Source organism: Belonocnema kinseyi, chromosome 6 (genome assembly GCF_010883055.1).
Source record: "Belonocnema kinseyi isolate 2016_QV_RU_SX_M_011 chromosome 6, B_treatae_v1, whole genome shotgun sequence".
NCBI classification, from domain to species: Eukaryota; Metazoa; Arthropoda; class Insecta; order Hymenoptera; family Cynipidae; genus Belonocnema; species Belonocnema kinseyi.
Genome location: NC_046662.1, coordinates 116,661,740 through 116,674,783, shown reverse-complemented (window position 1 = coordinate 116,674,783; position 13,044 = coordinate 116,661,740). Strand labels below are relative to the sequence as shown.

Here is a 13,044-nt window from a genome sequence, read left to right as displayed (position 1 = left end):
ACTTATAATAAAAACAGTATACATTAATTGAAGCATTAGTTACATAAAAAATCTTACAAAGTTCTTTTCCGACTAAATGTCATTTTCAGTTCTGGTAAATGATTTAGGCAACAAAAAATTCAGAATAAAATGATTGAATTTCGTTCATATCAACGTACGTCACTTCAAGTATACACCGAATTCCTGTAGATTCCTGTAGTTGTACTTTTTCATATATTCTTGTAGAAAAAGAAAACAACAATAAAATACAAAGTCCCAACTTCGTTCGAATAATATAAAAAATGCTACTTTTCTGTATTTTTAGTTGTAATTTACTGTATTTAATTGTAGATTTCTCATCAATAAATAGCATAAAATTTAGCATTTTTAATGCGATTTCATCACATCAGAAAGAGGAGGTGGAATTGATAGTCTGGGCCAATGTTCGATATATTAACAAATAAAATTTTGTATCCATAATTACCCTATGGGAGAGGGGGGGGGGGGCATAGGTAAACCTTTTAAAAGTGAAAATTTTGTTTATAGCACTATAAATTCATAAGGTTTCATGAAAACCCAAAGACTACTTGCAAAATCTGATTTTTTCCAACAAGAGATGAATCATAACTCGAAGCAAATTTTAATAGATCTTTAGAGATAAATTGTGCATGGCTTTTATGCAAATTTATAATTTATATAAATTATATGAATAAAACGTAATGAACATAAATGTATAAATATTGTTACTATAATTTAATTATATAGAACAATAACACAGGCCGACAAATTTTAAAGCCAGAGACCAGACCTAACATTTCCGAAGGATTTTGATGAGCTGAATCCGAATTCGAGCTCAAATTTGCTGCTGTACGTCAGGTTTTCAAGATATCCTAATCCAAATGTGCAAAAAACGCGTTTTTTAGCTGTTTTTGAGGTTATGTAACCGCACAAGAAAAATGTCTGCGGAAAAAGCTAATATCGAATTCGAAAGTATTAATCTTCCCCTTTCAAACCTACTTGGATTTATTACGATATCTTTATGTTTCACCAAAATATTGTAATTTGAGATTTTTAATTTTAGCGTTTTAACCCATTAACGCTGAGGTGTTCAGATTTATACAACGCATTCTCTATTGCTGACAGTACGATATTTTTTTTCAAAATATTCTCTCAGGGGTTCTCGAGGGTGCCCATTCTATTGCCGGTTTCTATTACCTGGCACTAGAGTAACTGTTTAAAGAAATAAAGAAGAAAAGTTTATCAAGTATTTTTCAACGGACAGTGGGATTGTGTATTGTAATGATATCGAAGGACTCATTAATTTATATAATCCAGTAGGTCACTCAACTACACTGAAAAAATCTTATGGTACTTTCCAATTATTCCTGATAACAATAAAATACAATGTCCACAATTGGCTTATTTGTGGTGACTTCAAAATGATAAATCTTATAATAGGTTTACAATCAGGAAACATTAAATACCCTTGTTTTTTTTGCCTTTGGGACAGTCGTGCAAGGAATGAACATTGGATAACGGAGAAATGGCCTGACAGTATAATGTTGTTTATGAAAGTCTTGTTGACAGAAAGAAAGTATTATTGCCACCACTCCATATAAAACTAGAGTTAATGAAGCAATTTGTGAAAGCCCTAAACACCGAAGGAGAATGTTTCAATTATATGAGATCAACCTTTCCACATTTAAGTGACGCCAAAGTTAAGGAAGGTATTTTTGTTGGGCCTGATATAAGAAAACTGATCAAAGATGATGACTTTATCAAAACCATGACATCTATTGAAAAGGATGCATGGTTGAGTTTTAAAGATGTTTTACAGAAACTTTTAGGGAACAATCGAGATCCAAAGTTTAGAACTATTATATCTAGTATGTTAAAGAATTTTAAAAGATTAGGTTCTTTGATGATCATTCAGTGAAGAAATGGGCGAACGCTTTCATCAAGACTTTCACCTAAAAGAGCAACATTATCAAAGTCGATGCAATGTAATAATGATAGCCGATTATTGCTGGTCTTTGCAAAGAAATTATAATGACCCTACTAGCCATAAACGAAAGTCTCTTCAACGATCGTTTGACATGAAGCGCGAACGTTTCCATAAGAAAACAAGCAATTAGTTTCACCTTCATTGGACATACAACGTAAGTCTTGCCTTGACTGGCTGAGCGATACAAAGTCTTGCCTTTATTGGCTGGCAATTCAAACTCTTTCCTTGATTGGCTGGGCAATCTAAAGTCTTGTCTTAATTGGCTGGAAAATATTAAGTACTTCCTTGCGTAGCTGGACAATCCCAAGTCTTGCCTTAACTGAATGGGCAATCGGAAGTCTTTCCTTGATTGGCTGGGCAATCTAAAGTCTTGCCTCAATTGACTGGAAAATATTAAGTACTTCCTTGCTAAGCTGGACAATCCTAAGTCTTGCCTTAATTGGCTGGACAATCGTAAGTCTTGCCTTGCCTGGCTAAACGATTCAAAGTCTTGTCTTGACTGGCTGGACGGTAAAAAGTCTTACCTTTATTGGCTGGAAAAACCAAAGGCTTGCCATAATTGGCTGGGCAATATAAAGTCTTGTCTTAATTGGTTGGAAAATAGTAAGTACTTTCTTGCTTAGCTAGACAATCCCAAGTCCAGCCTTAAGTAACTGGAAAATATTGATTCTTGCCTTAGTAAGCTGGAAAATCCTAAGTAAATTTACAATATTAAATAAATCATAATAGTAAAAAAAATTTTTATAGCCATAATTATTTTCCATATTCGCTCTTCTAGGAGTTATAACAAAAAACTGAGTTAATTGAAAAGGAACTCCCGAAAACCCCTCAGATAACATTTTCAAGGGACAATGGTATACCTTCTCTGCGTTAATGGGTTAATACGCTAAATTGAAAATTTTAATTTCAAGGTTAGCCCACTTGTAGTGTGGAATACAATTATTTCACGAAATTTAAAAGACTAAATTCGCTGCTACCAGGGTTAGGTGGGTTAGCCTGCTTATGATTTGGTAGGGGTGATTTCTGGGTCTATGTAGATTAGCAGGTAGGTGGGTTAACCCACTTGTGGCATGGAACTTCATTATTCCGAAGAAAAATATGCGACTAAACTTATTGTTCCCAGAGTCAGGTGGGTCAGCATGCTTGTGGTTTCTTAGGAGTGGTTTCTACCCCTAGGGAACGGCTTCCGTAGAAATGAAAAGACACGGGTTCCATATTTTTTATTGTTTTGTCAATGTGCAAATTTTGGTTCCAAACGACTGTATGCTTTTTCGTTGGTATTTTGTGCGGGATCCTTTGTTCTTTTTTAAAGCCCTAAGTTATGGCCGCCATATTAGATCTTCTAGGGGTTATAACAAAAAACTGACACCGGCAATAGAAAGGGCACCCTCGAAAACCCTCGAGAGAATATTTTGAAAAAAAAATATCGTACCGCCAGCAACAGAGAATGCATTGTATAAATCAGAACACCTCAGCGTTAATGGGTTAAAACACTAAAATTTCAAATTTCAAATTACAATATTTTGGTGAAAAATAAAGATATCCTAATAGATCCAAGTAGGTTTGAAAGGGGAAGATCAGTTCTTTCAAATTCCATATTATCTTCGAGATAGACATTTTTCTTGTACAGTTACATAACCTCAAAAGCACCTAAAAAACTTGTTTTTTGCACTTTTAGTTTAGGATATCTTGAAAACCCAACGTACAAGAGCAATTTTGAGTTCGGATTCGAATTCAGCGTATCAAAATTCTTCTGAAATATTTGGTCTGCTTTCTGGCTTTTGACTTTTGTCAAATTTTGTCGGCCTGTGTAATTAATTTTATACATATACAAAAAGTAGACGCACGAAAATATGTCTTCAGGAAAAAAGTGAAATGTACCAACAACTTGTTCTAGAATAAATCACTTAAGTGGACCCATATATGGACCGGAAACGTCTGATGAAAATCTAAATCTTCTCTATCATTTACGGACCCCAAAGCCACAAAATAAAAAATTAATACTTTAGAGGTAAAATCATATTGATAGATAATTTGTTACTTACGGGATGAACGTAAATCGCATCGTATTTTGAGGATAGTTTCTCTAATTTTTTTATATCTTTTAATCCATCAGTTGATTTAAGAACTTCTATTTGTGTTTTATCGTGCTTTAGTAATAAATCTTCTTCTTCTGCCGGTCTTGACCTGATGATCTTACATCGGCTTACTAATTTTAATTCGTGACAACGATCCAGAATTTTTGAGAGTCTTTCTGGACATTCAGGATAATATGGATCCCATAAGCATCTATGTTCAGTCATAGAATTATCAAAAACAATACCAGTATCCTTACGTGTTATTTTTTCTGAATTTATCGCATTATCATATATATCTCGAACTGTTTCGTCAACAACAGATTTTGCTTGTAATTTTTTTAATTGCACTGCTTTTCTTTTTGCAGCCATTATCGCTGCAGAGAGTATCACCTGTAAAAATTAGTGACAATAATTAATATGATATACCAGGCAACTAATGAAATTTAAAAAATTTATATTTGCATCTATCGCACTTTTATGTTTCAGTACACTTGAGTAACGACCTATTTCAAACTTGAAAGTTGTCAAAAGAGATGATAAAAGTTCAAACCATTGCCAAATTCATTGTCATGTATCAAATAATGATGTAACCATAACACTTAATTAATACATACTATAAGAATACGTACTATAAGTATAGTGATTAAGGTGTTTTTTTTAGGAGGTGTGAGACTTAACGAATTGATCCCCACTAAACTGATCCAATCACCACCACATGGTAAACTAGATACCCCGAAACGCTATCATATTACTTCAGGGCTGCAGCTTATAGGCACCGTTATGCCGTGCCTCGGCGTCCTCTTAATTGGCCTGCTGAGCTTATCCGGCAGCTTTCTTTTAGGCCTACTTGGATCAAATAGATGAATCTAGTTACGCGTGTCTATATAATTTAAGACAGAAGCTTCGTCACTCCTGCCCTATGTCCTCCAGCAATTAATAGCCCGATCAGGACCTTCGGACTTTAATTTAAGGTGCCCGTGCCCTGGCAGCGGAAATACCTGATCACCTGCGCCTTCTTTTTGATCCTTGAAGACACCGATCCAACCTTGAGGTGTGCTATCCGGAGCAACCTCACATCCAGCTCTTTACTCCACTCCACTTACTCAGGTGTACCGTAACATAGGACTGTAATATATGCTGGTATGAAAATGTCATATTACTTGAAGGATAATATTATAATTATGAAACAAATGTAAGACCCTGTTAATTGTTGATTAGTTTCACAGAGTAATAAATTAGCTTGCAGCGACTAAGATTTTTTTACAGTCACGCCAGTCATGCAATCCAGCTTCCTTCCCAATTTCTTCTCTACAATTAAACATTCTTATACCTTACTCGTTAAAATTTGTAATCTGTTTCAAATGGCATATTAATGCTCATTTCCCTTACCGACAAGAACTACCGCAATAACATATTGACAACCAGAAGACAGTGCAACAATAGGAGAAATCTCATTTAAAGTCGTGTTCTTCATTTGAAAATGGTCTGGAGTTGAATTTTGAACACCAACACCTGCACGGATCTTTTGAATAGTCTTTAGCGCCCTTTCTAGTTTTTCGATTAAATTTTTTATGAGAGTTTAAGAAAAAAAATTACGCCCTTTAAACCTGTTTTATAAATTAAAACAAGAAAAAATGCTAACAATTTTCGAAATAAATGTATGCTTCTTTAACTATTTTCTCAATTTAGGGTTCCAGTTTCTTACTGGTAAACATTTCTGAATAGTTAAAAAAAAAAAGATTTTAGCAATTCTTAATGAAGTTCCATAATACGAAAACAGTGTATTTAATTCGGGTGGCCGTTGCTCCCCTTTATTAACTACCTTATTTCATATCATTACATGTATCCTTACACAATACATAACGATTGATATAAATAGTTTAGCTATGACAACATTTTTTCCAAATTATCAGCGACTTTGGAGCAACCTGTCACCACATTCTGCTTCAGAAATTTAACTGGCAATGCACAGTTGCTCTCAGATAGCAAAATGTCCAACATGGAGCCTGTATGATGCGAGTGCAATGTGTAGATTAATCCACACCACAACGATCCTAAAGAAGAAAAAAGCTGGAATAATATTGATCCAAAATCGGAGTTCTGAGGAAGTTTTCACATTATTTATGGAATCAAAATCTGAAAATATCAAAATCCTACCTGCTCCTGTTTGCGAGCTATCGACATTTTAATATTTATGTTTTTATACTTACAAAAAATCCTAATTAATATAGCCTGTCATCACGAGTGAGTGGGTCTGTTATATTTTTTAAGGTTCATTTTGGTTTTTGTTTGAGAATTATTGGTCTCAAAGAATCTTGTTAAATTAAAATAATGTAAACTGTAGCATATGCCACGCGAAATTTTCTAACTTTAAAAGGTGTATTCAGCGACTTGGCATAGGTACATATGAATATAATTACAAAGTTGTATTTAATGATGTACACTTTTTACATTTTCTGGTAGGTGTGAAATACAAAGAAAAATGAAACGTAAAATCCAAACCTCTAACTGCTCCGAAGCCACGTAAACAGCGTAAACAAATCGCAACCAGCTTCTGCGAGTAGATTTAGGTTTTTACATTTTAATAATTTAATTGCATGTAATAATAATAAAGTAATATCTATTCCTTTTATACTGATTTTTATATACAAGAATGTGTTATAACATGCCAAATAAAGTTGAAGTATTACTCTTCTCCTACAGAATCATAGAAGACTTAAATGAAAGTAATAACATTTTTCTAGCTCGCACATTACTCTTACACTTTTACGGAATGGATGTCGCATACTGTTTGGTACATCGCATCGCTCACGCTGCGTTCGGACACAGCACGGATATACATATGTTCTGCAGGTCGTGCTATCACTGTGTCGATACTCCCGCAGACATATAACGCTCGTACGACGTGTGGCCTGCATGTTGCAGCACGCACTGTTACCTGGGTTAATTTTAAAGCTATGCCCTACATTTACACGCATTTTCACTCATGTACTAATGACATCACTTACACTGTCCTTCAAATTTTAATTTTTTTTTTTATGCGAATAAGGTGGCACCAGGTGTTCCCGAATGAATTTTTCGTGATAAAGACAAATGTGGGTTCCAAAAGTTCCCACCTCGTCACGTTTTGGAGAAAATAGGGTTTGAAACCCCTTAAAACGGCGTCTTTAGCCATTTTCGAAAAATTGTAGAGCTGAACCATGACGTGCTACAAACTTTGCTAATATTAGAAATTAATGGCTGAAGCAAGCCCTTTCAAATGAGCCCTATGTTAAGTTAATCGCATGTGCCCTTAGAGCGGGGGTATGTTTTTTTCTAGGAGTGGAGGAAAATGAAAACAGAAATGATTTTAACATACTTACACCCATTCCCAGACATAATAAAATGTGCAGAGCTTTTAAAGGTTTTAATGGTCGCTGTTTACGAATATGCAATTAGGTTTTAAAAACTAAATATGCGGACTATTTTTTCAAAATTTTATCGTATTCGCGTAAAACTTGTTAGTCGGGGGTTTTAATTCGGGGATATTTCTGGGCGTGAGTATAAGTATGTTAAAATGCTTTCTGTTTTTATTTTCTTCCGTTACCCCTAGACAAAGACACACCCTCTGCTCTAAAGGTGATGGAAAGTTTTTAAAATCAGATTCGTATTCAGCAGTATAAATCCATTCGGAAACACAAGGTGCCATCTTATTCGCAAAACTCATGTAGGGCAGTGTAATCTATATAATTTGGCCCGCCCTACCAGACAAGCACTTTCACTTTCCTCATCATAACTCGAACATTCCAGGTGATAATTTTCCTTGTCCCTTGACTCGCATGAAATCGTTAGCTAGATGATCGAACTACTCCCCAGTGAGATGGATCTGCTATTCACTGTTCATAATAGTCCACAGCCTGTAATTCTTAATGGATTAAGCTGTTTATTTTATGTTCAATAATAGATAAATATTCACAGTGGGAAAATGAGCCATTTTCAAATGATGATTTTTTACCTCGAAACAAATTACTTAAATAAACTTATGTTTAAAAGATAAATTAAAGATAGATTTTAATAACATTTTTTTTAATGTTACCTAATTTTTATTTCTCAAGTGTACCCACTCAAAGAGTGAAAGTTGTCCGATCTAAGTTGAACTTAGGCTAAGCGTCGTGCTATTGGATAGTATTTTATGGGGAATAACTTTATCATTCGCAGAAGCATTGACCGAGGGGGAGGGGGTGAAATTTTTTGGATTTTCGTGGACATCGTCTATTTCGGCGATTTTTAACTGTTATAATAGCGATGAAAACAATGTTGTCTTGTGCAGTTTAGATGGGCATTTTCACGCCTTTTCAATTAGCCTCAATCATTTTTTCAAACAATAAATATTTGACCCACAAAAATGAAGTGCAAAAATTATGTTAACTTTTATTTTAATAATACGGGTTTTTTTCTTAAGAGAAAGCTTATGTATTTTTCTATGAAATTATATAGATGAGAAAGTGGGAATCAAATATTAAATTTATGAAAGTAAGCGTTGAGTACTCCGGTAGGCTCATGTCGCTGACTCTCGAGCTCCACCCGTAGCACAACGTGACGCACCTTCATTATGTTGCTTTTACGTAAAGTAATAATACTATATGCTCGTACAAATAAACTTTCGTCACATAAAATTTTTTGATAAATAACAAATATTTAAATCAGACACCTGCTTCGTAAAGCAACGGATATGTATTTTCGGAAGTCACTTGTTCTATATTTATTTCTCATTAGGTTATTATAGGAAACAAATGAAGACAGCGGTCATCAGAGATGAGTTTCAAATTTCATTCGCTAGATGGCAAAGCCCTACAAATTCTCAAAAGCGAAAACAAAAATCTACGGTATAAGACAAGCATTATTCGTCCTTATATTTTATTATGAAATTAAATTTCAAAACGGTGTCACTTTGCAGGTTTGTTACACGACTTTTTTATTGATTTTCTCGAAAGGTGATTAATAGCCACAGCACAAAAATTTCGCCAAATATTCTACCTTAACTGCAGCTTGCATTTTGCAACTTATAAAATTCAAATATTAATTTTAGTATAAAAAAGCGTTTGAAAAAAACAAAACATTTTTCTAACTTCAGCTACCATATCCACCCTTTGCTATTTCTTAATCCAGTTGGTAGTGGCTATGGTCCCTAAAACAAATGCTTAAGTCTTTTCAAGAATGGAAATCTTAACAAGACACTAAATATACGCCGTATTTTTCAAGTTTTTCGAGCACATTTTCTACACTGTTTGAATCGCTGCAAAATTGTGCTTTATGTAAGAAAGAGCCCAGTAAACTAAAATAAATACCAGGGTCAAATGTAGATGACACCGATCAGTCTCGTAATGACGTTCTTGCGGATGAAAGCTTTGGTGATGTTGAAACTAATGAATTATCATGTCAAATGAAGAAATCATGTCAAATGATGGTGACCATCCAGACTTCGCCTTCAGAAAACTTAAGATGAATGTTACGCTGTGCGATGACAAATATCATGAGGCCACATTTAAAGTTATCTATCACATCAAAGATAAGTTTAAAATATCAACGAGTAGAGTTAAATATATTCAACGTCTCACTCATGCTCCAAAGTCTTGGAGCCGCAGCCAACTAATGGTCGAATTCGAAGCATCTGAAGAACGACAAGCTAAAAATGCGAAAAAGTTAGCTGTTAAGCATGCGATTTTAACTCTGCCTATGTCAAAAAAAGGAAGGTATTTGCGTCTACATCATTGCTTTTTGGCAAGAAGTAGCGGTAATCACACAGTATTAGTTTGTTTTCACAATTAAAACTTGAAGTTAATGCTAAAAAAAGGTTTTGATGAGAAGGATTTGGAATAAATCAAATTTTATTCTTGGCTGCAGATTGACAGATGCACTTCAAAGACGCTGATCATGAATGCTGATGTCGTTGTGAAGGAGCTTTGTAAAGCCTTGCTGAAGCTAAGAACATATCATTTCCTTGCTATAGAACAGTCATTATTTTTCAAAAATCTGAAGATAACTTTCAAAAATGGTGAAATCCGTATCTTATTTGATTTCGGAGAGACCTTTAAGTTTGTCCTGAACAACTCCGCGCAAGGATTTCACTGAAATAATAATCAGGCCACAATATTCACAGTACTTATTTACTTTGTAAGAGATGGAGAACTCAAGCCCAAAAGCATTGCAATCACTTTTTGAGCAGATGCATTTACGAAATAACGCCCTCTATATTAACTAACTAAACTATAGGTGTATTTATCAACCGGTTATGAATACACAGGGGTCGAAAGTTTCTACATTTTTAACGTATTTCAGAAAGCTCTTTTCATATACTTTAAGAATATTATAATAATCATTTTCAACTTAAACAAAAACTTTTATTTGAAAATCAAAATTAAAATAAGTTTTTGGAGAAAAGAACGCTACTTCAAAGTGTATGTGTATTTAAAAAATAGCCTTTTCCATATTCTGAAACCATGTAGAAGAAAAAATAGGGTGAACATATGTTCTTTCTCAAATTGAGAAAAAATCGGTTTTTATTTTCTTACGGCAATCGATAGTTTCTAAGTAATTCTCTCATTTCCAATAATCAAAATTTTTTTAATTATTTACTTTTCTTGTTATTAAGTTACAAACATAGACATAATAAGTGCACGCGAAGAGAAAACAAGAGGCCTGCGAACCACAACCCTACCACTCACCACTACTGGGTTATAGTCGAAGCGGACCAATGCAAGCTGAGGTCACGGATATGGCGCCTAAAGGTGACGCGGTAAGCAGAGGGGGTACTTTTCGCAGACCGATTCCAACTACTTAAATGCTGGCTCGCAGACTCTGCTACAATTTCTCAGGCCCGTCCTGTGTTCAGGAAAGGAAGTGGAAGAGATATGGTCATATGGAGTGGATAGTCATATAAAACAGAGAGAGAGAGAGAGACAAGGACAAATATAGTAATGAGGTAGGTGTAAGGGCCAGAAAAGACGTTTTTCGAAGATGATTTAGGAGTGATAATGGAATTGTTCGAGTCGCTAGTGATGACTGTCTTATTTTATGAAGTGAAGGTGTGGGGATGGAAGGAAAGTGAGTAGATAAATAGAAAAAAGGAGAGGTGTGTAGGGTGGACACTGGTGTTGTCAAGAAACACGCCTAATTATATTCTCACTAAGGAGACGGGGAGAACGAGTTAAGAGATTATAACAGGAAGTCGAACATCTAAATATGAGGAGAAATTTTTGGAAGAGGGGGGAAGTAAGCTGGTTAGGAAGTTTTGGTGAGAGAAACATAACAGGAGAGGGGATAAGAAGATAAAAGTTCAAAGGGAAAGGCATTTTAAAATGAATAGAGATAAAGACAGCACAGAAGAAAAGAATAATAGATTCAATGTTTAGCAGGAACTATGGGTGTGTTATGCCAAGGAAGAGAGTGCAATATTTATGTGAGAAGGGAGAGAAGGATAGTCAGGGACTTATAGTGAGGATTATATACGGGTGTATGAAGGATTTTAAAAGGTTCTGGCTTTCTAGTTAGAAGAGGATGTGTGAACTGTGCGGAAAAGGGAGGAAAGAGTGTACCACTGCTTGGAGGAGTGTGATGACGTGGAAAGGAGTGGGATAAACATGGAGGTATTGATGCATGAAAGGGCGGACGAGAGGGAAGTAGCAGGGTGAAGGAGCTTTTGGGTAAGATGGAGCAGAAGATAAGAAAAGATGCAAAGGAATGGGGAAGGAAAGGTTTGTAAATAGGAAACGAATTAGTTAGAAGTAAAATGTAAAAATTGTGAATATTAGATCAATATTAGGTATAAGCCGCAGAGGAAAATTTTGGCAATGCGAGGCAAAGCGAGAAAGTAGGAGAAAGACAAGACGAAAAGATCGAGCGGTGTTAGAGATGAGGTGTGAATGGATGTTAGTTTTTAAGTGTGAATTATAAGAAAATTCTGTAAAAAATGGAATTGTTAGCAAGAGTCCATTTCTGTAGATAAAGTCTTAATTTTGCTTATTTTTATAATCTTACTTTTACATTCATTTTAGTAATGGTTGATAAATAGACCTATGGCTTAGCGAATAAGGATTGGCCCACTAAAAATACAATTCAGCAGTATTGTACTACGCAATTCTTTATTTATACTACACGGAGAAACTATGGGTTTTAAAATTTAGTATTAAAATATTTATTTGTACCAAATTTCGATGGCAATCTAGGATACAGTCAAGAAAAAGTATTAATTGCCACAGCAATACGAAGAAAGACTTTTTCAATGTCAATTACAAATATACTATAAACTCAATAAATACGATTTAGAATTGGAAACGCTTATATTTTCGATAGCAATCTGTAGTTTGGAAAAAGTGATATTCACATAATAAATAATAAAACCGTAGCAATTTATATAACATAAGTTACAAAATAGACTAGTAATATTACCTTTCTCAATAGGAAGGTATCCCTGCTGTCCCTGATATGCGTGTTCGGTTTATGCCAGAACTACTTTTTTAAATAGATCCTTTTCTGTTTCAGCTTGAATATAATATTATTATCTAGTTTTATGTTTAATGCATTAAAGTTATAATAGGTGCATATATGTGACGTGCGCCGAAGAAAGGGGGCTTACTCTAAAAAATTCAAAATCGAGATTTTTACACCTTTCGATAGTCTTTGATTTGCTATTTTCAAGGAAATTACCGAAAGAGATTTTTCAGTGTTATTATTTAATAATAATTGAGTTGTTAAATACCCGAAAAATCGGGCTTTCACTTGAAATTCCGTGAAACACCTCTGACCACTCACCACCACATCTCCTCGTCCCATCTATACTCTGTCCGTTAGCCGCATCTACGACCCAGCTATATGCATGATAATATAGTGGTCAGTGGAGAAAGAAGGTTTCAATAGTCTTCCCTCTCTCTTGAACGTAGCGTCTATCGAGTCGAATTCGACCACTGACTCTGAAAAATCTCACTTTTCAGAGTAAGTCTCCTT

General features: G+C 34.7%; 1 protein-coding gene across 13 annotated transcripts in view; it reads right to left on the bottom strand.

Moving 5' to 3' along the window:
- Positions 1–13,044, bottom strand: part of LOC117174093 (histone deacetylase 6) — a 788,923-nt gene that overhangs the window by 664,875 nt on the left and 111,004 nt on the right. For 11 of the 13 annotated variants that reach the window (XM_033362808.1, XM_033362803.1, XM_033362813.1 and 8 more), the window contains one exon: positions 4,030–4,452. In XM_033362808.1, coding sequence (XP_033218699.1) covers positions 4,030–4,431 — 402 coding nt within the window. In that variant the 5' untranslated portion in view covers positions 4,432–4,452. Of the gene's footprint in view, positions 1–4,029; positions 4,453–13,044 lie in introns of those variants that run through there. The other 2 variants (XM_033362810.1, XM_033362814.1) reach the window with 2 other exon arrangements.